Source organism: Monocercomonoides exilis (genome assembly GCF_001643675.1).
Source record: "Monocercomonoides exilis strain PA203 chromosome Unknown scaffold13-1861174, whole genome shotgun sequence".
Lineage (NCBI taxonomy): Eukaryota > Preaxostyla > Oxymonadida > Polymastigidae > Monocercomonoides > Monocercomonoides exilis.
In genome coordinates this window covers 1274203-1297336 of record NW_027150558.1, presented here as the reverse complement: position 1 = coordinate 1297336, position 23134 = coordinate 1274203, and the positions used below count along the sequence as shown (strand labels likewise).

The following is a 23134-nucleotide window of genomic DNA, read 5'->3' as shown; positions in this document are numbered from 1 at the left end:
TTTATCTTTGCGTTTTCTAAAAGGATTTTAAAGCATTGCACAATGAAAAAACGCTAATATCTTTGTGGAAATTTTTATAAATAATCACATAAAAAAAGAAGAAAAGCTTTGAAATCACCCAAATAAATAAAAATGAAATGAATGAAATGTTTTTTTTTCCCCAGTTTGTGCTTAAAGTTGTGTGAATGAGTCAACAACATGTTGAGCCCTTTCAAGCTTATTGTTAATAAAAAGCCAGTGAGTGAGAGCGTTTTTTGGATCGTCTTTGAAAAGATATGGAAATATAAAAGGTGACAATCCATCCACCATTAAAATTACATTTATATAAACAAATCCCTTTTGAAACAATAAAATTTTCATCAAAAAAACAAATTAAATAAAAATGAGAAAGAACTTATTATTCAAAGAAGCGGTTAAAACAAACCTTTTTGGTTGGGCATGGCTGTGGCTTTCCGGTCAGTATTTGGGTAACTTTTTCAAAATCAAATCCCGTATTAAATTCCACACGATTAACAAGAGGCTTGCCTTGAAGAATTGATGTATTACGAACCTAAGAAAAATAAACATATGTCGTCAATAATCCTCAAAATAACTTCCACATTACCTTCAAAGGAATTAAATTTATTCTTTTTGGTTTGAACGACTCAATTTCAGCTGAACATTGTTGCTTCATCCATTCAGTTGTTGCTTTATCGTGCTCTAAAAGTCTATCCAATTCATCTCCTTCCGGCGTCCCAGAAACCTCTGGTTCAACAGATTCTTTTGACATTCTTTTGATCAAAAACCTTATTAAGTTATTTGAAAAACGATTTATTTGGAATTGAGCACTTATAATAAGAATTACATTAACCTTTAAGATGTGAAAAAGATAAAATAAAAAATTTTCAAAATGGTAATGAAAAATCCCTCACATTTTCTTCAGCATTTCAATGACAAATTTTTTCGTCACTTCTGCAACCTGAGGGGTGCATCCTTTCACTGTCAATATTAACTTCCCGTCAATCGGAGACATCTGCATTTTGAACATCAACGGCATCGGCTGTGGCGCGCTCCCGCAGCACACGCCCGCAGCAAAGCAGAGTGTCTGAGGGGTGTCGTCATAGCCGGGAAGAGGCTGCATCTTAGCAGGCCCCTGCAGGAACGCTACTACCTGCTGGAACGACTGCGGATTCAGCGGGGCGTTCATAAAGAAGAACGTGTCTGTGGCTGTCATCGGCGAGTTTGCGGGCACAGACTGCCACTGGCTGACAAACACCTCCTTCGGAGGGGTGACTGGCTGGAAGAACTTGATCCCCACCGCCGGAATCTTCACAAGCGCCCTGTGTGTTGTCACACCCACAGTGTAAGAGAGAGTCAAAAGAGGAGCTTTCGCCACTGGCTGGTTGTGGGCAATCATGATGCGCTGCGGGGCAGAGGCAGACGGGTTGATCGTCGTCGGCACAGGCTCTGCCTGGATTGTCAGCTCTGCTGTGCTCTCGATCGTTCCACTGACACTCATCAGCGTCTGCGGCGGTGCTCCGCCCATCACCCCAGTCTTGTTCGTCCACGTCAGCAGCATCCGCCCTTCGTGCTTCTGATACTCGTGATGGCACGTAATGCACAAGTTCGCATCCTCATAGAGTTTGCCTTCCACATTGCACATCAGAGCATTGTGGAACAGCTCCAGCTGCTGATTCGCCTCGGGGGGTGGCAAAGCTGCTGCAATAGCTGCACCCATTGGCTGACCAGGCACAGATGATGACGAACTCTGCTGTGCGGGTGTTGTCATCAGGTTCTCCAGAAGTGCTGCTGGATCGAATGAGGAGGTGTCCACCACTGCGGAATTTGCTGCTCCTGCTGCAGAAGAAGAGGCAACTGCAACTGGCTTTGTTGACACTCCAAAGTCGCTCAAGTCAATCATGTCGTCGTCTTCCTCACCAGCTGCAACAGCAGTTGGTGCGGGTTGCTCTGAAGAATATCCACCCACCGCTGAAGCAGCCTCAGAAGCTGCTGCAAACTGCATTTGTGAAGGTGCTCCTCCTCCGGCCTCTTCGTTTCCTTCGTTTCCTTCCTCGTCTTCTTTCTCGTCCTTCACGCCTTCCAGGTGTCTTGATGCCCTTTCCACCACACCGCTTTCTTGCACTTTCTTCTTCAGATCCTTCAGAAGAATCGACTGTCTCTCTGGAAACGGTGGCAGTGGTGCCAGTGTTGTCTTCGCATCGCTGATGGAGTTAGTCAACAACGACAAGAACTCACAGCTTCTCTCTTGTGCATCTTCTGCAATGAATGTGGAGTACTTTGTGAGCAGCTCATTCACTGCGTTGGATGTGTCTGGGGTGGATGCGCCAATCTTCGCCAGTGCAGACAAGATGATGCTCTTTGTGGCTGGCTTTGTGTGTTCCAAGTGCATCCCCAGCTTCTCCACGATCTCCGACGCTGGCATCTCTGCTGGATTCACCTGCGAATGGTATTCGCCCACGAGGTATGAGCACATCCGCACAGCGCTGTCAGGCAGGTTGATCTGCCTCAGCATCACAGCAGCGGTTGCAGCAGCATACGACTGCATAGGCGGGTTGGTTGACACAATTTGGACTGTTCGGAACCAGATCTCCTGAGGGGTAGCATCACCAGCACATTGGAGAAGGCGAAGGATCACGTCGATGTACCACTCCATCGAAGATGGATATTTCTCGGCTAGAATGGCGATTTTGAGAACCTATTTAATTATATATTTATTATTATTATTTAGTAATCAGATAAATGCGAATAAAAAATTTCATAATAATTTGAAAAAATTTTAGAATAAGAATAAGAGTTAAAAAAAGAAGAAAATAAATTCAGTTTTATCATAACATAAATAATTAACTTGTAAAAACACACCAGCTCCTCTTTTATTTCGTACTCTGCCTGGTCCAAGTAGTTCACGAGCTTCCCGACAACGACAGACGAGTTCTTCTCACTGCACAGCTCAAACAGCACGTCCATCGCACGCCTTCTCAGAGAAATATCAGGATGCACCAGCATTCTTTCCACTTGCCCCACAAACACCTCATCGTCTCCTGTGGTCGACGGGTCGAGCGGGCACAGGCGCTGCATCACCTCCAAAGACAGATAGCGGATGTCTGGGTCGTTGATGGTGAGGAAGTACCGCACGTGCTGGATGCACCGCTGGATCAGCTCCAGCTCAATCCGCAGCGCAACTGCCAGATGGATTGCCTCAAACAGCACAGCAAGCATCGCATTATGCCTCTTCACTGTGTGCGATGCTGGGTCGACTGTGAGGAAGTGCTTCGTTTCGGTGTTGATGATCTTGCGGAGCACTTGCATTATGTCGCTAAGAGCCTCATCAGACTCGAAGTCTGTGTAATGCTGTAAGAATTGGAACACTTTCACCACAAGCCATGGTGCGGGGATATGATCGTACATGTAATCTCCTGTGACTGCCTTTTCCAGCACCACACTCTTCACCATTTTACAGACAATTGGTATCATTGAAACATATGCAGGTGGGTTTGAATTTGCAAATGCATGTAAAAGTGACATGACGCATGTCAAAACTCCACCATCTCGATTTTGCAAAAGAGCCGAAAGACGCTCATCCCAGCTTTCCTGTTGCACAGCCTCAGGATTTTTCCTGAACATGTGAAGAAGGCAAAGAGAAGCCTTTTTCACAATGTAACGGGAAGCAGATTTATTCATTAAAAGTTTGCTCACGTTGTTTGCCAAAGTTTCAGCTGTTTCAATATTTCCACAGTTTGCAATAAATGCAAGTGCAAGTGTTTGGAAGCATTCACGCTTTGATGTTAAGTCTGAAAGCAGTGCTTGGTTAACCAAACGAATCATTTCAGATTTTTCATTAACAAGTGATCCAAGCACAATGTATCCCTAAAACAAAATGAGTCAAATTTTTCATGTGCACGTTTGTAAAGATATTAAAAAATCATACGATGAGCTTGTCCGGATACTTGGTGCTGTGCAAAAGTTCCATCGCCTCCATGTGACCAAAATCAACAGAATACCCCAGAATATCAATATACATCAACTTCAAAACATATTTCTTCCTGTTATAAGTATCAAGCTTTTTGGGATTTATAAAAGCTTCTCGAATATGTGAAAGTTCTTGTTCAACTCTTTGTTCCTCTTGATCCCTAGTTTTGCCTTTTTAAATGAATTTTTCAGTTTTGTTCACAAGGTAATATAACAGTAATAATATTAAGAAAGCATACTGAAACGAATATCACTGATAAAGTGACTGAGCCCAGTGAATGTTTCGGTCATGATCAATACCCATTAACATGATTGAACTAACATTTCAACATTTTATCAAGACTTTTCTTTCGTTGATGAAATAAAAGCTTTTTTGTGAAAAATTGTGATATCATTGACTGTCAATACGATGAAAAAATTTTTTTTCGAAATCAAAACTTTTTTCAATTTTATATTAAATTAGTAACATCTTTGAACCACTAAATTTGTCAATAAAGAAAACATCAACTCAATGAAAGTGCTGAATATTATTTTTTATATAAAAAAATATTCACCAAATAATTTTGCGATTTCGTTAATTACACCAAAAATTATATAACATCGAAAAACTTTAATTCAACATCGAAAATTATTATTCGAAATCGGAAAACTTTAATTTGTTATCGAAAATATTGGTAAGAGGGTACATAGCGACCGGTGTTTTTTTTGTTATTTTGTGAAATTTTTTACAATTTATTTGAACACAATAGGATATAATGATTTCGTTCAATTCGTTTTTTTGATATTTTATTTCTGATTATAACTGATAAAAAATAAATAAAAACTCAATTTTCCCATTAACAAAATAATAAATTTGTGTGCAAATTGTTATCAATCATATTTGAATATTATATATAACAAAATAAAATAAATGATTTATTGCTTGATTTCTATTCAATGTCAACAAGTATCAACGATTCGAGAAAGGATATTGCAGATTTGAATGATAAATTTTCTTGCGTTTCATGTTCATTTGATTGGCTCATCAAGAATGTGCTGAAAGTTGTCAATTAAAAATGTCCGAGATGTTTGAATAAAATGTTCATTTATTCGAGATCAGAAACTAAAAAACAATACAAATGTGCAAAATGCGACAAATCGATTTGTTTATTAGAAAATACTTCATTCTTTAACTCGAAAATACCATTGAACAAACTTCTCAGAATCATTTTGCATTTTTGTTTGAAATTGAATATCACTCAAACAAGTTTTCTCCTAGATATCAACAGAAAGACCGTTTGTTTTTGGTATTCTCAGTGTCGTGCAATTTCTTCGAAAATCACATTTCAGGATTTTCAGCCAAATGGAGGTGATGGAGAAATTGTAGAAATTAACGAGGCTATTCTAAGACGGAGAAAATTCCACAAGGGAAGAAAAAAATCAAAGATATGGCTTTTCGGAGGTATTGAAAGAAAAAGCGAAAAATTCGGAGGAAGATTTTTTATTGTTAGGGTCAAAAATAGAAAAAAAGATACCTTGCTTACCATCATCCTAGCAAATATAAGACCCAAGACAATGATTTACAGTGACGAATGGCATGCTTATAATTGCTTATCTGAATACGATTATTCACATTTATCAGTATGCCATAAATTCAATTTCAAAAATCCACTTTCTGGTGTCTGCACGAACGGAATAGAAGGATTATGGTCCAGATTTCGCCAATATTTACCAAAAACAGGAGTTAACAATAAGTTTATCGATGACTACATTGCAAGTTAAATGTTCCATTCCTCACGAAAATACTCTTTTGTTGATTATGTGAAAAAAATTCTATTTACTGTTCCAACAGAAGAAGAAAGCGATGATAGTGATTCGAATGAATCAGAAAGTGAAGACGAATCATTGACTCCATTAGTTGATGATCTTGTTTCATCAACTGAAAGTGACATTAATGGAGCTGGCGATGGTGAATCTGCATCTGAATATGCAGAATTTTCATGAAAAATTCCGATCTTAGTTATCATTTTTTTTTTGATTTAAAATTCATTCTATTTTTTCTGCACTTCATTTTCAGAAAAATAAAGAATAATCATGTTCTGCATTTGTCTTTGTATCTTATCCATGAAAAAATAAACGAAAAAAACTCATTTTTTTACCGGTCGCTATCTGCCCACTTACCAAAATATTTAATTCAACATCGAAAAAGTTTAATCCAATATCGAAAAAGTTGGCATGATCCGAAGATATCGTCATCTTCAAAACACACTAATTCATAATAGTTTTATCTTGTTAACATATTCCAAGAACGAATATATTTGTTTTGTGTATCGAAAATGTGTTTTTTCAGATTAAAAAATTCACTCTATTAATTACTATTTTTTGTTTCATGGGTTTTGATCTAAATTAATTTTTTTGTTTTGGAGCTTTAATTCTTTGAAAAGAATGAATATCTAAATAAATTCATTTGCATCTTGGTTTTAAAGATTTGTAGAATGATTTATCTTTTATATTAATTTAAAAAAATCACAAATAAATGTGAAATCTTTATTGAAAAATTTATTTCTGTAAAAAGGAAAATTAATTTTCATCTTTTTGGAACCCTAAAAATTATTGAAGATGATTATTACTTGTCATTTTTATCAAATGCAACGTTTTCCATATAAATTTGATGGAAATAAATCACTTTAATAAAAAAATTTTATTTATTAATTTTTTGATCACAAAAATAAATAAAATTTTTTTTTCTCCAAAATCATGAACTTCCGACATACGACAATAGCACAGCTTAAATGTACAATGCATTGTTGAGTTACAGACAAAATTTCATTAAGATCTGAGGATGATGATATCTTCGGATTATACCAAAAAGCTGATTATTTGTTCATAATTTCAATTAAAGTCAAGACCAAAAAAGTTTTTTTGAAACAAGTGTTAACAGTCACAAATGTTCATTAATTAATAATGTTATTCTTTCGTTTTTGACTTCTATTTTTTGTATTCAAGACTGATATCAATTGATTCTTTGATCATTTTCAAGATTGAAAAAGTTTTATTTTATCAGTTTCCAATGCAATAAACGAAAAACAAAACATTTAATTTTCAAGAAATGAAATGAATTTTTGTATTTTTGCGCACAAAATAAGATCATGAACTACCCTATTTCTTTTGTTTTTTTCATCAATTCCTTATAATCTCCAGAAAACATGTGAAGATTTTTATTACAATTCAGTTTTATCCTATTTCCACTATTTCACTCAATCAAACAATAAAAAAACATTAAAAAATATTTTTCAAATTGAAATTGACAAATTTCTCAGATCAATAACTGAAAGAAAAGCAACTGACATGAGTTTGAATTTTTAAATTTTTTTAAAAATTTCTCAAGACAAAAAATTTTTGATATTGAATTAAATATTTTCAATTTCGAATTAAAGTTTTCCGATTTCGAATAATAATTTTCGATCTTGAATGAAACTTTTTCGATTTTGAATAATTTTTGGTGTATTGTTTCTTATTGAGAAAAAAAAATTCTCATAAACAATAATAAGATATTTCAATGCTTTAATTTTCCACACTGAAATTGGATAAAAAATTCTATTGATTTTTCACTAATAAAATGAACCTTTGTTTGATTTATTGATCAAAACACTTTTTTTTACAATTAAAAAGAAGAGACTAATTTTGTTGCAATAGAAATTTCGATTGTTGTTCAATTTGTTCATTCAGAATCTTAATAAATGAGCGCTTCCCTTTCACCCCAAAGCTGCGCTCAAAAGACGGAGGAAGCAGAACTTTCTCAACCTACTCAAAATTCATCAGGCACTTCAACAGGAGAAAATAAAACTGAACAAGATTTATCATCGCAAGGGAAAGAAAAACTAAGAACTATAATGAAAGCTTTAATAACACTTGATTGCGGTATTTACTTGATTTTTACAAATCTTTAATCTCATGAAATTTTGAAAGACAACGATTCAATTTTTGTAAGTGAAAGCAATCCACTTGAATTTTCGCACGAACGTCTTGCTGGAACGGGTAGTTTTGGAACTGTATTCCAGGCTGTTCTTAAAGAGACTGGAGATTTAGTTGCAATTAAAAAAGTTGTTCAGGATCGCAAATATAAGGTTTATTGCATTTGCTTATGAATCTCTATCAGCACAATCACTTTTTAGAATCGTGAATTGCAAGTAATGAAAATAGTTGATCATCCTAATTGCGTTAAAATGAAAACATATTTTTTCTCACAAGATTCCAAAGTTTGCCATTTTTTCAAGATTTTTTCAGCATTTTAATGCAAAATTTTAAAGACAACAAAAACATATCTCAATATGGTTCTTGAATATGTTCCGCAGACAGTTTACAGCGTCTGCAGGTACTTTGCAAAGCAACGAAAAACTATGCCTTCTTTCTATGCCAAATTGTATTCATATCAATTGTGCAGATCATTAGCATACATACACGGCATCGGAATCTGCCATCGTGACATTAAACCTCGTTTGTATTTGTACTTCTAATTTTTTCAATTGAAATTTCCTTCATATTCAAAACAAAAAAATTTTAAAATCATTTTGTTATTCAAAAAATTTTAAATGAAATTTTAATGTAATATATTTTTTTTGATTCATTTGCTATCCTCGTGCATTTAGAAAACATTCTTGTTGACACCGTTAAAGGAGTGGTTAAGCTTTGCGATTTCGGAAGGTTGTTTTATTTATTTTTTTTCACCTTGAAATGAAATGATATCCTTTTTTCCAAAAAAAAAAAAAATCAACATTTTCATTTGATTTCATTTGACAATTATAAATTCAATTTCCTTACCATCATTCACAATAACAATTGAAATAACACATTTTGTATGAAACATATTTTAGCTCAAAGGCACTTCGCCCAGACGAGGCATCAGTTTCATACATATGCAGCAGATATTACAGAGCACCTGAGCTTATTCTGGGGGCTACATATTATTCTACTTCTGTGGGTATGTTTATTTTATTTTATTTTATTTTATTTTATTTTATTTTATTTTATTTTATTTTATTTTATTTTATTTTATTTTATTTTATTTTATTTTATTTTATTTTATTTTATTTTATTTTATTTTATTTATTTATTTATTTATTATCATTCTTCATTCATTCATTTCTTCATAACTTCATTCTTCTTTTTGCAAATTTCTTTTCTTTTCTTTTTTCTTTTTTGTATCTTTCTTTTCTCAATATATACACATTGAATGCTTATTCTCTTCTGATTTAATTTTCTCTGTTATTTTCCCTTTCCATCAATCATTCACCTCAGATTTGTGGTCGCTGGGGTGTGTGATAGCTGAAATGCTTTTGGGAAGGCCTTTGTTTCCAGGCGAAAGTAGCTTAGATCAGATGGTGGAGATTATAAAAGTGTGTGAGATTAGAGAATGACAATGCGTATAGTAACATATTCTTTTTTCTTTCTTTCTTTTTCTGGATGTTTTAAAATATGGTTTAAAAAGCATGTTTTTTTTTTTTTTTTTTTTTTTTTTTATTCGATTTAATTTTTCTTTTTTTATTTCAAAATTCATTCTATTTAATTAATATTCTTAATAAAATACGTTTTTCCTCCTCCTTCTTTCTTCTTCTTTCTTCTTTTTTTTCTTATCAGATTCTTGGCACACCAACACCTTCCCAGCTGAATTCAATGGGTGTGGATGCTTCTCATATCAAAGCATTTGACTTCACTTCACAAACATTCAGAGGAAGAGGGTTCGGAAAAGTATGGAGGAGTGAAAGCGTGAAAGAAAGAATGGATTTATTTTGGAATATTTTTATTTTTTAAGATTTTTTTGTAAAAATTCGCATTCTTCTTCTTTTTTCTTTTTTTTTCTTTTCTTTTCTTTTCTTTTCTTTTCTTTTCTTTTCTTTTCTTTTCTTTTTTCTTTCTTTCTTTCTTTCTTTCTTTTTTCTTTTTTAAATTTTATTTCTCAATTTTTTTTTTCATAATTCTTTTTTCATTTCACTTTTGATCAATTATTCATAACTGACTTTCACATAGCTATTCCACCCGTGTGTTGATCGCAATGCCATTGATTTAATCTCTCGCTTTTTGGTTTATCCTCCTCAACAGCGCATAACTGCACTTCAGGTGCGATTATCAATGTTTTGAACAAGATGTCTTTTTTGTGGAGGGGAGGGGAGGGGGGGAGTGGAGGAGGGGGGCTGTTTGTTTGTGATTGAATGAATAAAGTTTTTGTAATTGGATAAGAAAAAACTTATTTTCAGTTTTTATTATTTTCTTCGTTTTTTGGCATTTTTAACTTGAAATCATTTGTTTTTTTATTCTAATCATTATCCCTTTCCTCATCTTTCCCCTTTCCTCTTATATCTTTCCCCTTTCCCCTTACCTCTTCCTCATCTTTTCTCTTTCCCCTCTCTCCTTCCCCCTCTTCCTCTTTCCCCAGGCTCTATCTCACCCCTATTTTGCTGACTTGTGCGATGAAGAAGGCTCTCTTATGCCCGACAGCACTCCAATGCCTCCTCTGTTTAACTTCACAGACATCGAACTGGCTATTCACCCGCATTTCTATGCAGCTGTGAAGGAAATGCACTCAACAGAATGGAGAAGAAAGAGGGAGAAGGAGAAGGAGAAAGAGAAGGAGAAAGAGAAGGAGAAAGAGAAGGAAAGAGAGAAAGAGAAGGAAAGAGAGAAAGAGAAAGAGAAAGAAAAAGAAAAAGAGAAAGAGAAAGAGAAAGAGATTGAAAAAAAGGAAGAAGAAAAAGAAAAAGCAAAGAAAATAGAAACAGAAGAAAAAGAAGGAGAAGAAAAAGAGGGAAGTAATGGGGTTTCAAAGAAAGACAAACAAGAAAAAAGCGAATGTGCAAAAAAAGCAGAAGACAAAGATAGTCAAGTATTATATGGAAGATTATTACCTTCATCATCTCCTCCTTCTTTCTCTTCCTCTTCTTCTTCCTCCTCCTCCTCCTCTTCTTCTTCCTCTTCTTCCTCTTCTTCCTCTTCCTCTTCTTCTTCCATTCAAAATCCATCCACTTCAAATTCTTTATCAAACAATGTTCAACATCCCCAACAGCTAACACACTCATCATCTTCACAGTCAGTCATTCTTCCTCCAATTTCTGAATTATCAAGGCAATCTAATTCAATATCATCATCATCATCATCATCATCTTCTTCTTCTTCCTCTTCTTCTTCTTCTTCTTCTTCTTCTTCTTCTTCTTCTTCTTCTTCTTCATTGCCGCCCTCTTCAACAGATGATCAATCCCTTCCCACATCATCAAATACTGTCATATCTTCTTCTCCATCATCATCATCTTCATCATCATCATCATCATCATTGTTACCATCATCATCATCATCATCTTCTTCTTCTTCTCTTCTCCGTCATCACAATTCCACTCCTCAACACACATCTCAATCTAACTTTGTCTCATTCATTCCACAGCGTTCTCCATCTTACAGATCTAACTCTATTGCTCTTGCTTCTTCGCCGAAATCTTCATCTTTCTCTTTTTCTACCTCGCCTTCTTCTTCTTCAATTGCTTCTTCCGCTTCCTTTTCCTCTTCCTCTTCTTCTTCCCCTCCCTTCAAATCTCTTTCTCGCTCTTATTCATCTAATTCTTCTAATTCTTCTCATTCTTCTCGGCACATTTCTCTCTCTTCCCAGCTGCCAAACAAACGCAATCCTTCTTCTTCTCCAAAGTCCAAATCGATCAGTCCCAATCAAAAACAGCAGCAGCCTCTGCGTCCTCTTCCTCCTCTTCTTCCTCTTCCTCCACTTTCTCCTCTTTCTCCTCTCTCATCTTCCCATCATCAGCCTAATGCACCTTTATCTGCTTCAGCAATAACATCGACAACAAAACCATCACTTCTATTTGATTCAATCGCTTCTTCTTCTTCTTCTTCTTCTTCTTCTGCTGCTGCTTCTGTTTCTTCTTCTTCTTCTTCTTCTTCATTAAATTCCTCTTCTTCCAGCATTCGGAAGACCAAATCTCATTCTATTTCTCCCCCTGCCCGGCTCCCAAGCTTGCCACCTTAGCTTTTCTGTACATTTGTGTATTGAGCAATTCATTCAGCTTATCACATTCACAAAACTCTTCTTTATTCTTATCATCATTGTCATTTCCATTATGTTTGTCTTCATCTTCATCTTTATCTTTCTTATTGTAATTATTATTATCATCATTATCATAATTATTAATTACATAAACATAGATATTTCTATTTATATTATAAACAACGACTTCTTTCTCTTCATACTCCTCTTCATACTCCTCTTCATCTGCAAAGCTAAATGCATTTCCATTATCTTCTTCAATATCACTTCATATTCATTCGAGCATTGTTTATTAGAATGAAAGGAGATCTTATTTGAATTTGACTTCGAAAACGACAAAAGATGCTTATAGAAACAAATTATCATTAATATGGCATTTCAGATATTTTTTTTCAATTTTACAGAAATTCGATGCTTTTGTTGCTTTTTTTTAATTTTTCAGGTTTTTTCATTGAAAATAAAATTTAAAGTGAAGTTTTTCCTGCTTTTCTTTCTTTCTTTCTTTCTTTCTTCTTCTTCTTCTTCTTTTTTTTAATCCTTAATTTATTTATTTATTTTATTCTATTTTTCAGATTTTACACTTTCTTTTTTAAGATTGAAGTGGAACAATTTGTTCTGTTTCGTTGTTCATTTTGCGAATTTTTTGATGAAAAATGAGGGGAAAATTTTGCTTTTCCTTTATTATTATTATTATTATTATTATGAATATAGTTTGCACATTCATTTTAATGGAACATGAACAAATTTTCTTGTTATAGTTATTTTGATCACATTATAGCTCTTGTGAAGCTATATATATATATATATTGGATATTTCATTACATTTTTATCATTTTTATATTTTTTGCTTCAGATTATAAAAATCTCACCTCATTTTAGTTTTATAGTTATTTGAATGCCGAATGAATTTTATTTATCATGTCTGATTTGAATTATACATTCACGTTTCATAATTGATACGATTTTTGCCAATCAAAAATCTATTATTTTATCCTTTGTTAAAGTATTATGTAAATGCTATGTATTTTGGCAAAGAATTTATTTCTATCAAAATGAGCATTTTTTTTAAGATTAAACATTTTGTTTTATTTATTTTTTTATATTTGATATTTATTCGCTTGTATTCAATTTTTAATTTATACATTTATTTCTTTTGTGTTGAAAGTCATTATTTCATCAAGATAAATGCTTTATGCTAATCTTTATTAATATTTTCAAATTTTCTAAAAAGTCAAAACTTCTTGCCATTTCTTTAATTCTTTCCTTCTATTTTGCATAAGGCAAAATTTTTGCATATATGAAAAAACAACGATTTGTTCCAAACTTTTTTGAAATAATATCATAATAAGTATTTTATTTTAATGCAAAAAAAAAAAAAAAAAAAAAAAAATAAATAAATAAATAAATAAATAAAAAAAAAGAAAATAAAAAAAAAAAAAAATAATTAAAAGATTGTAATTTTATGTGCAAAATGATTTATCTTCAATGAACTCAAAATTTATTGGAGTAAAACCGTTAGCTCTTTATCGATTTTGTTTTAATTGAGTTCAAAAAAAAGAAAGAAAGAAAAGAAAAGAAAAATATTGTCACAATAATTAAACCTCTTATAATTTGTGGTTATTATTCGAAATGACAAACAGTTGAAATTTTGAAGTGTGAATCGAACAGAAATGCATTTAGAGAATTCAAAAAGAGAGTGATTTTTTCTCTCAAAAGTTAATTTTATTGATATGATAAAGAAATAAATTTTGTTTCATTTGAATATTTCAAAAAAAAAAAAATCAATACAAAGGGTCAAGCATCCAAATGCAACATTAAGAATGAAATCTTCATAATGGTGAATGTGAAAATATAACAATCGGATAGCAACGAAACTTTAATGAGCAATAATTTGTTATTCATGAAACCAAAGTGAACAGTGAGTGGTAATTTACCAATGTTTCATAAAATTTAAAAAACTCAAAGCACAAGTGATGTGAAAAGCTCCATTTGCATAATTACAAAACAGTACAATTTTACAATGGAATATTAAAGAGAGAAATATTCATTATTTAGGAACAATTTTTGGAACAATTTTCTATCGCTTTATCCTTCATCCTTCCTCTATCATTATTTTCTTTATTGATTTTTTCACTTCTGTCAAACTGGGTCTATCATTTGGCTCATCTGTCCACATCTTCTCCATCACCTCAATCAGCTCCTCTCCTTCGATTCCTTCTGTCAGCGGTCGCACTCCATCCCTTATCATCTCCTGTGCTTCTTCTGCATTGCATTCACTCAATGGCACTTCCCCTGTTGTCATCTCATGCAGAATCAGTCCAAGTGAAAAAACAACTGCCTTTTCAATTCCCTCTTCTTCATCTCCCGCTTCAGGTGCCTTCCATCGCTTCATTTCTTCTTTCTGCTTTTCATCAGTCAGTTCTTCTGTCAATAGGTATATTTCATTTTCGTTTCCTTCTTCAACAAATATCGCATATGGGCACAGCTGTCTTGCCATCATTTCCACCCTTTCGTCTCCAACTGAAATCAAATGCTCAAACAGCTCTGCCACTGCCAAAACCACCTCCTTCCCATCAACAACATCCATCGCTCTTGTTCCCAGCGTGAAATCACCTTGAACTGAATGAATCACCGAATGCAATGCTTTGATGTTCCTTTTCTCCTTTTCTCGAAATGGCTTCTTCGCTGATATCACGTTGAATGGATGAGATTGAGGTATTCCAGAAGCAGAAGCATTCTCTGAAAATGGCAATGGAGGTACCAGATCGGGCAGATCATTTTCATTCAGAATTTCATCGCTGTTCGTTGAAGGAGGATCTGGAAGATCTTCTTCATCGTTGTCAATCAGAAGTGGAATCTGACTTGTCATCCCTTCCAGCAATGTGGGTGGCATTTCACTCATCTCAAAGCTTCCTCCATTGTTTTCCCTTCTTCTCTTCTCAAGCTTCTCCATTATCTGCTCGTTTTCTAATCTCTCTTTTTCAACTCTCTTTTCGGCTTTCCTCAGTTTCTTTCGCAAAAGCACAACAACTGCAGCAAATATAAACATGAATATCACAAACAGCACACCCATCACAACAATAACAATCAACATCCATTCATTATTCGATTCTCCTTTATTGATATTGTCATCTCCTTCATTCTCATTCTCATCTCCTTTTGATTGAGACTCACTCTTGTTTATCACCACAATTCCATTCGAAAAACATGATTCATCTTTTCCAAACACCATCCACACACTCACTTCTGTTTTCTTCTCCATCACTTTCATCAGTTCTGATGAAATTCTTAAATGCACCTCGTTCTCTGATACAAACCCATCTTCTTCGATCTTTTGTGTTTGGATACGCTCAACTTCCCCGTCTTTCATGCTTATCTTCACTGACAGATTGCACGGAAGAAGCAACTTCCCATGAATGATCAGTTCCATTTCTCCTGTTGGCTGCGTTGTATTCTTCACTTCTTCCAGAACTGGGATGAAAAATGATGATAACCTTTCTCCTGCGATTCCTTCAAAGCTGCACCCATCATTCAACATCCAAAGCGATGAGTTATCTTTCAGTCCATCTCCCCCTTTCAAACAAACAACATTCAATCCCCCATTCCCTGCACAGATCACATTCCTTCTAGCTGATGGATATCCTTCAATCTCTGGGTTGTTGTTCTCAAATTCTCCTTTTTCAATCATTAAACTTCCTCCACTCGCCCACAACCCACCTGCCTTGCTGTTTCTGATTGTTGTTTCCTTCATCTCCACATTGCTCCTCTCAATATCAACCAATGACCCATTCCATTTGCATAATTTCTCTACTCTTTCTTGTTCTTCATTGACTGCATCTGCTTCTTTTTCTCCATCAAACACACATATCTCAACCCTCACATCCTTGGAATTCCTGATCTGCATCATGCTTCCCTTATCAACCGAATTCACATATTTACCAAACGAGCAGTTCAGCATGCTCACCTCTTGCTCAGCGTCTTCCATCGCAATCACGCACCTTCTCGACAACAGAGTCACATTTTCAGCTTCCATTTCTTTCATCTCCACCTTCGCTTTTCCTCCAATACTCACAACATCTTTCTCACATTCCACATTCAATATTCTTGTTTCATCAATTATCACATAGGATTCTTTGTTGAATAAAAGCACCGATCTTGCAGAATGAACATCTCTGAATGTTGAATCAAATATCATCAGTTCTCCGCTTTCAACACTCATAACTGAATTGTTCAATTTCAGTTCATCGGTAGAGGAGAAGAATTCACATTTCTGTATCTCCAGTGATCCATTCTTCACCTTCAAAAGATAATTGTGAATTGATTCAAATCCATCTTCAAACTGGAATGAGCACCTCTCCACTCCACATTCATTCACAAACTCCATGATGCAATCCTTCTCTGTCGATTTTTCAATCTTGGATTTCAGCTTCACAATCGCCTGTGCCTTTTTGAATGAAGTCACAACCAGATCTTCAATTGCACATTCTCCCGAAACAGTCCCTTCCCCATCAATCAGAATCGCATTCATCACCCCTTCCTGGATGTGGTCAATCCCGCAGTTGATACTGGAACATGGATTGATTTGAGCCCCACATCTTCTCCCATCCGTCCCTGTAGAACTAAGAAACACTTGAAGCCCATAATAGAATGTGATCAGCGGAATCAGATCAACATCTCCCTCGCTCGAAGCATCTCTCCCACAGATCGAGTTGTTTGAGTTCAGTGATTCCTGGTTGTAGTTCAGTGCAAACAGTGTTTCGTTGATCTGATGAGCAATTGAGTGGCATCTGACAAATATGTCTTTCCCAACATGTGCCTCATTCATCACAAACAGGATGTTCACAATCTTGAAATTCAGAGGCGGAATCTGACTTTCATTTCCATAATTCGCATGTGGGTCAGACCCATCAATGAACAGCCCTCCTCCACACCCTGATTCCTTCGAGCACTTGCACATCGAAAAAGAGCTATCGTTGATTTTAAAAACTGTTTCTTCGCTCTTCAGCACCACTTTCATCCCCCCTCCTTCAATGCTCAAACCACTCTTGCAACTCGACATCGAACATTCATCCACCACACACTCCACTCCATCCTCAAATGATCCCACATCAACAACACTCGCTCCAATCCCTTCATTCGTGATATTGGAAAATGAGCATCCAACAACCCTCAAAACTGGTCTGTTCCCATTTGAAAAAACCTTCTTTTCTCCATTCATCTTGTCCGCCTCTTCCATCATCGAAATCAGGCTTCTTTCTGTCACATCGACAAATGAAATGTTCATATTCTGAACAGTCACCTCAGCTGCACTAGGCCTGAAGGCAATCAACCCTTTCAAATCAGAAATCAAATTCATCGTGCATTTCTCAATCAATACACTCCCCCCATCCACTCTCATCACATAATATCCAAAACTTTCTGCCACCCCTCTCCATGGGCCAAATGAACAATCTGAAACCGACAATAATGTGTTTGCTCCAGAGGATTCAATCAACGCTTCATGATGGGTTGTGATGGCTGGCTTGGTGAATGACACATTCACAAATGACAGACTCACATTCGAGGATATCATTGAGCCATTATCCAGATCATTCTCATCTTCATCACTGAGCGTCACTCCTGTCCCTTTCTTTGTTCCTTCAATCACCACTTTTTGTGACTCTGATATTGATGATGAAAATGAAATGGAATGACTCAGCAGCCCTGATCCCACAATCCTGATGTGTGTATCCCCTTCTCCAAGAATTGGATATCGAAGTGATATCAAGTGGTCAATCGATGAGCAGGGTGCTTCTGAATACCCACACCCACTGAAGTCTCCTCCTTTCTCTCGAGAAACAAACCCATCCCCACTCCAGTTTCTCCACAAATACACAACCAAAGGAATCACATATCCCTCCTCTCCTGTTGTCATCCTCTCCCATCCACACAACCCATCCAACGATCTCAACCCCCTTTCACTCATCTCCCATTTCAGGTGCTCCTCATTCACAATCTCTCTCAGATCCCATCCAGAAACAAACATATTCTTCCCCTTCCAAGCATCGCATCCCACAAATTCCATCCCTTCCATCACAAATGTTCCCATCTCATCTGCCAGCTTCACAAACATCCCTCCTCCCATTCCTCTCCCTCCCTCCTCAATATCCTCTCTTGGCACTTCACACCCTGAATATTTCACATTTTTCATTTCCAACCTCCCTCCCTTCCCCACTGATATCTTCATCCCTCCCCCTTTCATCCCGCTCCCCCCTGAACACACTGATGACAAATTGCATTCTTCAATTTTTGCACTTCCTCCTTTCATCTCCACATTCAAACATCCTCCTCCTCCTCCTCCATTTCCACCTGTAACTCCCACTCCATTCATTCGACTGTGATTCATCTCCAATTCAACTCCATTTGAAATAACAATTGGCGATTTCCCATTCATCTTCAGTGTCACTCCCCCTTCCATCACAAATCCATCCACAATCAGCCCTCCTCCCTCAACACATATCACATTGTATCCAATCATTTCATCATTTCCAAATGAGATTGAACAGCTGGTCATTGTGATGGTTGATAATGATGAGGAGGAGTGGATAAATCCACTTCTCCTCCCATTCATCTCTTCATTCAGCACAAATGACAAATGTCTCATCTCAAATGATTTTGTGCACTCAATAAGGTTATTCTGGCTTATCGATCCTTCATCTCTCACAATCACCCTCATCCCTTCTTCTTTCCCTGAAACACTCACACCAAATAATGCCACTTTCATCTCATTCTTTATCCATGATTCTGAGGCAACTTCGATTTCATTCACATTGCTGCTCGCTCTCTTCTCAACACAATAGTCAATCGTCAAACACCCAAACTCCTCAAACCCACAATGGCTCTGATCCAGTGCCCTCTCTCCTCTCCCATCAACTCTCAACTTCGAGCCAATTGAACACAAATACACAAACAGCGGAATCACTTCCCCTTCTCTCCCATCCTCACTCCCACACAACTTCAACACATCTGTTGGAATCACACGATAATCAAAAAATGCAAATGAACTCCCATTCACTTTCGATTCCAATAACACTCCTCCACCACAACCAACAAACACATCTTTCCCATATGAAGCTTTGTTATTCTCTCCAAACACAAACAAACCCTCTCTTCCAGATTCCATTTTCATTGAACCATCCCTGCTCTCCATCACAATCATCATCCCTCCCCCTCTCCCTCCCCCTTTCCCATCTGAACTCTCCCCTGAACCCTTCGCCTCACACCCATCAATCACACAACTCCCATTCACAATAACACTCCCTTCCCCCTTCACAACAACACTCATCCCTCCTCCTCTTCCACCAGCACACCTGCACCCCTTCACAACACACGATTCAATCACAATTATCCCATTCTTCCCCTCATCTCTCTCTGGCCCAACCACCCCACTCACCCATCCTCCATCTCCACTTCTCTTCTCAATGTTGTTCACCTCACATCCACAAAACACAACTGATTCCACCCCTTCACCAAACTCAATCAGTGAATGTTCTCCAAATATCAATGTTTCTGTGATCACCAATCCCTCCACTTTCACTTTTCCCCCAATCACATTCACAAAACTGTATCCAATGGAATTCTCAGAGGAACAAACAACAGAACAATCAGTGAGCGTGAGGAGTGTGGAGTTGGATGTGATCAGAGATGATGATGATGCACAAGACAGAGCAGATGGAATACAGAATTTGATGTTTCTCACTGAACATATGCTCTGAACATCAATCAGACATGACGACTCAAAATTCTCTGGTGCTTTCACCCCAACCTCCATTCCTTTTGTTGCACATGAAATCTCCCATTCATGGCCATCTGTCATTCCAACCTCTTCAGCAAGCTCATATCCTGAATCCAATTCGATCTTCTTGTTTGTGCCGGGATATCTCACCTGCGTTGCATGGGTGATGGTTGCACACGGATAATAATCAAACCCACAGAACCACGAGTTGTATCCACCCAGCCCATTCTTCCCCTTCCCCACATGTGCTGCATCTGGATATCTGTCCAAATATACATTCAATGGGAACAGCCCCATTGTTGTGTCACTCCGATCATATCCCACAAGCTCATTGTATTTTGAATCGTCATGTTGGACATCCAGCTTTTCTGTTGTTATTCCCCAGCTCGCTGAATTGCTCCCATTCACAAACACATAATTCCCTCCCAATGAAGCAGAACACCCTGAAAAGTCAACTGACACAATTGAGAAGTCAATCGAGTTTTCAGCCAGATACAGCATCATTCCTCCTCCATATTTGCCACTTCTGCATCTCTTGATTGCTGTTGTTCTTTCAACCTGAAGCTTGCATGTATCTGTTTCCATCTCAACCTTGATCCCGCCACCACTTCCATCCTTGCACTCGCAATCCTCAATTGTCATATTCTTGACCACAAATGTCTCTCCCACCTTCACACTCTTTGCTACAACAACCCCATCTCCTTCAGTCAACTTCACATTCGTCACCTTTGCATTCGCAAGCACGCTATCTCTTGATGCTGTGGCTGTCAGATACAGTGCAGATGACGACAATGAAGAAGAAGAAGAAGGAGAAGAGAGATTCGGCTCGGAAAACAATGGTTTTGAGACATTCATATCTTTGATCTCCACACCAACCATCGACAGCTGCGACAGCGGCACCACAAACACTGACGACGACATCACATAGTCTCCTGTTTTACTCGTGGTGATCACAACATCCTCCAACGAGAGTGACCCACCCCCATCAGACACCACAACCACACTCGGTGAAGAAGGACTTGCATTTGAGTTGCAATCAACTTTCATGTGCAATAAACCAAGGTTACCTGTTGTCACACTGAACAACGCTCCTACCGATGAAAGTGCTCCTGTTCCAATCGAACTCTTATCTTTGCCCGTCCCAATGACTAAAATCTTCTTTTCTCCAATCTCAATAGTTGTTGTCTCACTCACATGATTCCCTTCCATCAACGTGATTGCCAAGCTTATCTGTATTTCGCACATCTCAAACGCCTTTTTCACTGTCAGACAAGGAAATGTTTCATTTGCCCCGCAAAGAAGAGATGAATCATTCCCTTTCACTGAAACATAAATCGTCTTGTCCTTCAACCAATCCCACTTTTCTGTGTGCTGATATTTCCAACTCCCTGTACTCGAATAATCATATCCATAACACACTCTCTTGTCATTTTCATTTGTTGTGTAGCATTCATAGAAAGGATTGTTTGAAGAATTAAAAAGACCATAGCGATCATAGTACATCACATCATGCCCATATAGCGTATTTGCAGAACATTTGCATTCGTGAAAAAACAAAAAATAACAATAGATTCCATCATCAGGTGCTGTTGCTCGATTTGGATCAAAGCCTAATCCTCCGCCTTCTCTTAATGCAGAACATGAAATAAATTGAATGCTTCTAATCTTAACTTGAACAGGAAAATTGTAACAACGCATGCCTCCTCCATAATTATTTGTGATTGAGCATGAAGTGAAACAGCAGTCAAACACACACGCGCTCTCCCCTTCTCCACTTTCATTTCCAACACACCCTATTCCAGAAACCTGAAAATTTTCGAGATGAAGCCCTCCACCATAGCCAATTGCTTTGCAATTCTGGAATTCACATCCGCTGATCCGAACACACGATGAAATTGACACAATGCACATTCCTCCTCCTAAATAAGTTTGAGCTGTGCATGAGTTGAACGAATTGTTTTCAATCTCAACAGATCTAATATAATAGCAACTAATACCTCCACCGCACCAATGCGCGACACATTCATTGAATGCACAATGCGAAACTGAAACAGCTGCCGACAATTGACTGTACATGCAGATGGCCCCACCACTCGATATTCCATCCGACCATGAGTCACTTTCTCCTGTTGTCTTTGATCCGTTCCATTCGCACCAAACAAATGTATTTTCTCCATTCTCTGTAATGTTTTGCCTCCCTGGATGTTTCTTTTCTTCTTCAGTTCCAATATGTTCAACATTTCTTACTCGATAACATCCAATGAATGAAGTGTTTGAAACAGTCAGAGTGGCATAGGGGTTGTTGAGGGAATGAACAATCCCGCCATCATATGCATCACAAACAGACGAAAATGAACAACTATTCATCAGACATGAGGTTTGGGAAAATGAAGCTGTTGGAGATGAGCATGCATCATTTGCTGTTGAGATATTGAAAAATGATAATTTGGAGAGGGATATAAGGGATATTGAAGGTGATGAGAGGAATGGAGCCGATGAGACACAAAAAGAAGAGAATCGTGATTCACTCACCGAAATACTCCCTTCAATGTCTTCTCCATCACCATCTCCTTCTCTTCCTCTTCCCCTTCCTCTTTCTCCTCCTTCTTTTTCTTCACCTCCACTCTTCTCCCCTCCATCTCCCTTCCCTCCAAACAGTCTGCCTGAATATATCTCTCCCTCTCTTCCCCACCCTTTCAATGTGATGTTTGCCAACACCCCAATGCTCCCACTCAGATCAAATGCCCCTGCCTCATTGTCCTTCCCCATCCCCACAACGCACCCTCTCACAACAACCACACTCCCCTTCCTTCCACGCATCACACCCCCGCACTCACCTCCCACCAGCTCAATCTCCCACAATTCAATGGATGAGTTCCATCCACAAATGCATCCCTCAATCTCACTTTGGATGTGCGCACTGAAGTATTTTTTGGAATAGCGCATAAAATATTTGCTTGATGTTTCTGGTGCAAAAGTCTGCGAAATGTTTCTGGTTTCCTTCATATTATTTCTGAAATTGATCTTTTCGATTTCTCCTTCAACTTCAGTGTTTCCAACGCTGGTGCTCTGCTGAAATTTTCTCATGCAATGAAATGAATTGTTGTAAAATGTTTTAGGTATCGATGAATATCCAAGATGACTGTGCACCTGAGGATTTAAAAATATCTTCTCGCTTTCGCGCTCATCGTCAGGTTGTTGCTCGATAGAATACTTATTCTCTTCAGCATTGCCGTTAAAAATGCATGCTAGGAATGTGAAAAATATAACCGATAACTGCATCTCTATCACAAGATCTACAATTAGAAAAATTGATATCTGTTTTCATTTATTAAGGGAGTTAAAGATAGAGAAATTTGCAAAAAAAAAAT

At 37.0% G+C, this 23134-nt stretch overlaps 5 protein-coding genes across 5 annotated transcripts; 2 read left to right on the top strand and 3 right to left on the bottom strand.

The window, feature by feature from the left end:
• Positions 1-61: 61 nt before the first annotated feature.
• MONOS_4831 (uncharacterized protein) lies at positions 62-769 on the bottom strand (the record flags this gene model as incomplete). Its single annotated transcript, XM_067874930.1, has 3 exons — positions 62-336; positions 425-550; positions 605-769. The coding sequence occupies 3 exons, from the start codon at positions 767-769 to the stop codon at positions 172-174; spliced, it is 456 nt and encodes a 151-aa protein (XP_067730875.1). The 3' UTR covers positions 62-171.
• MONOS_4830 (Adaptor protein complex 2 (AP-2), alpha subunitC) lies at positions 769-4270 on the bottom strand. Its single transcript, XM_067874929.1, has 4 exons — positions 4206-4270; positions 3926-4137; positions 2860-3864; positions 769-2695 (listed from the first exon to the last, which is right to left on the bottom strand). Exons 1-4 carry the CDS (start codon positions 4255-4257, stop codon positions 908-910), a joined length of 3057 nt encoding a protein of 1018 aa, XP_067730874.1. The 5' UTR covers positions 4258-4270; the 3' UTR covers positions 769-907.
• A 1457-nt stretch (positions 4271-5727) lies between these two features.
• MONOS_4829 (uncharacterized protein) lies at positions 5728-5949 on the top strand (the record flags this gene model as incomplete). Its single annotated transcript, XM_067874927.1, has 1 exon — positions 5728-5949. One exon carries the CDS (start codon positions 5728-5730, stop codon positions 5947-5949), a length of 222 nt encoding a protein of 73 aa, XP_067730873.1.
• Positions 5950-7607: 1658 nt separating this feature from the next.
• On the top strand, positions 7608-13295 carry MONOS_4828 (putative glycogen synthase kinase). Its single transcript, XM_067874926.1, has 10 exons — positions 7608-7866; positions 7915-8072; positions 8121-8204; positions 8256-8442; positions 8595-8649; positions 8820-8926; positions 9244-9341; positions 9583-9693; positions 9973-10062; positions 10379-13295. The coding sequence occupies exons 1-10, from the start codon at positions 7686-7688 to the stop codon at positions 11969-11971; spliced, it is 2664 nt and encodes an 887-aa protein (XP_067730872.1). The 5' UTR covers positions 7608-7685; the 3' UTR covers positions 11972-13295.
• Positions 13296-13574: 279 nt separating this feature from the next.
• On the bottom strand, positions 13575-23045 carry MONOS_4827 (putative Protein tyrosine and serine/threonine kinase; the record flags this gene model as incomplete). The annotated part of the gene is made up of 1 exon (XM_067874925.1): positions 13575-23045. The coding sequence occupies one exon, from the start codon at positions 23043-23045 to the stop codon at positions 14082-14084; it is 8964 nt and encodes a 2987-aa protein (XP_067730871.1). The 3' UTR covers positions 13575-14081.
• Positions 23046-23134: the final 89 nt, after the last annotated feature.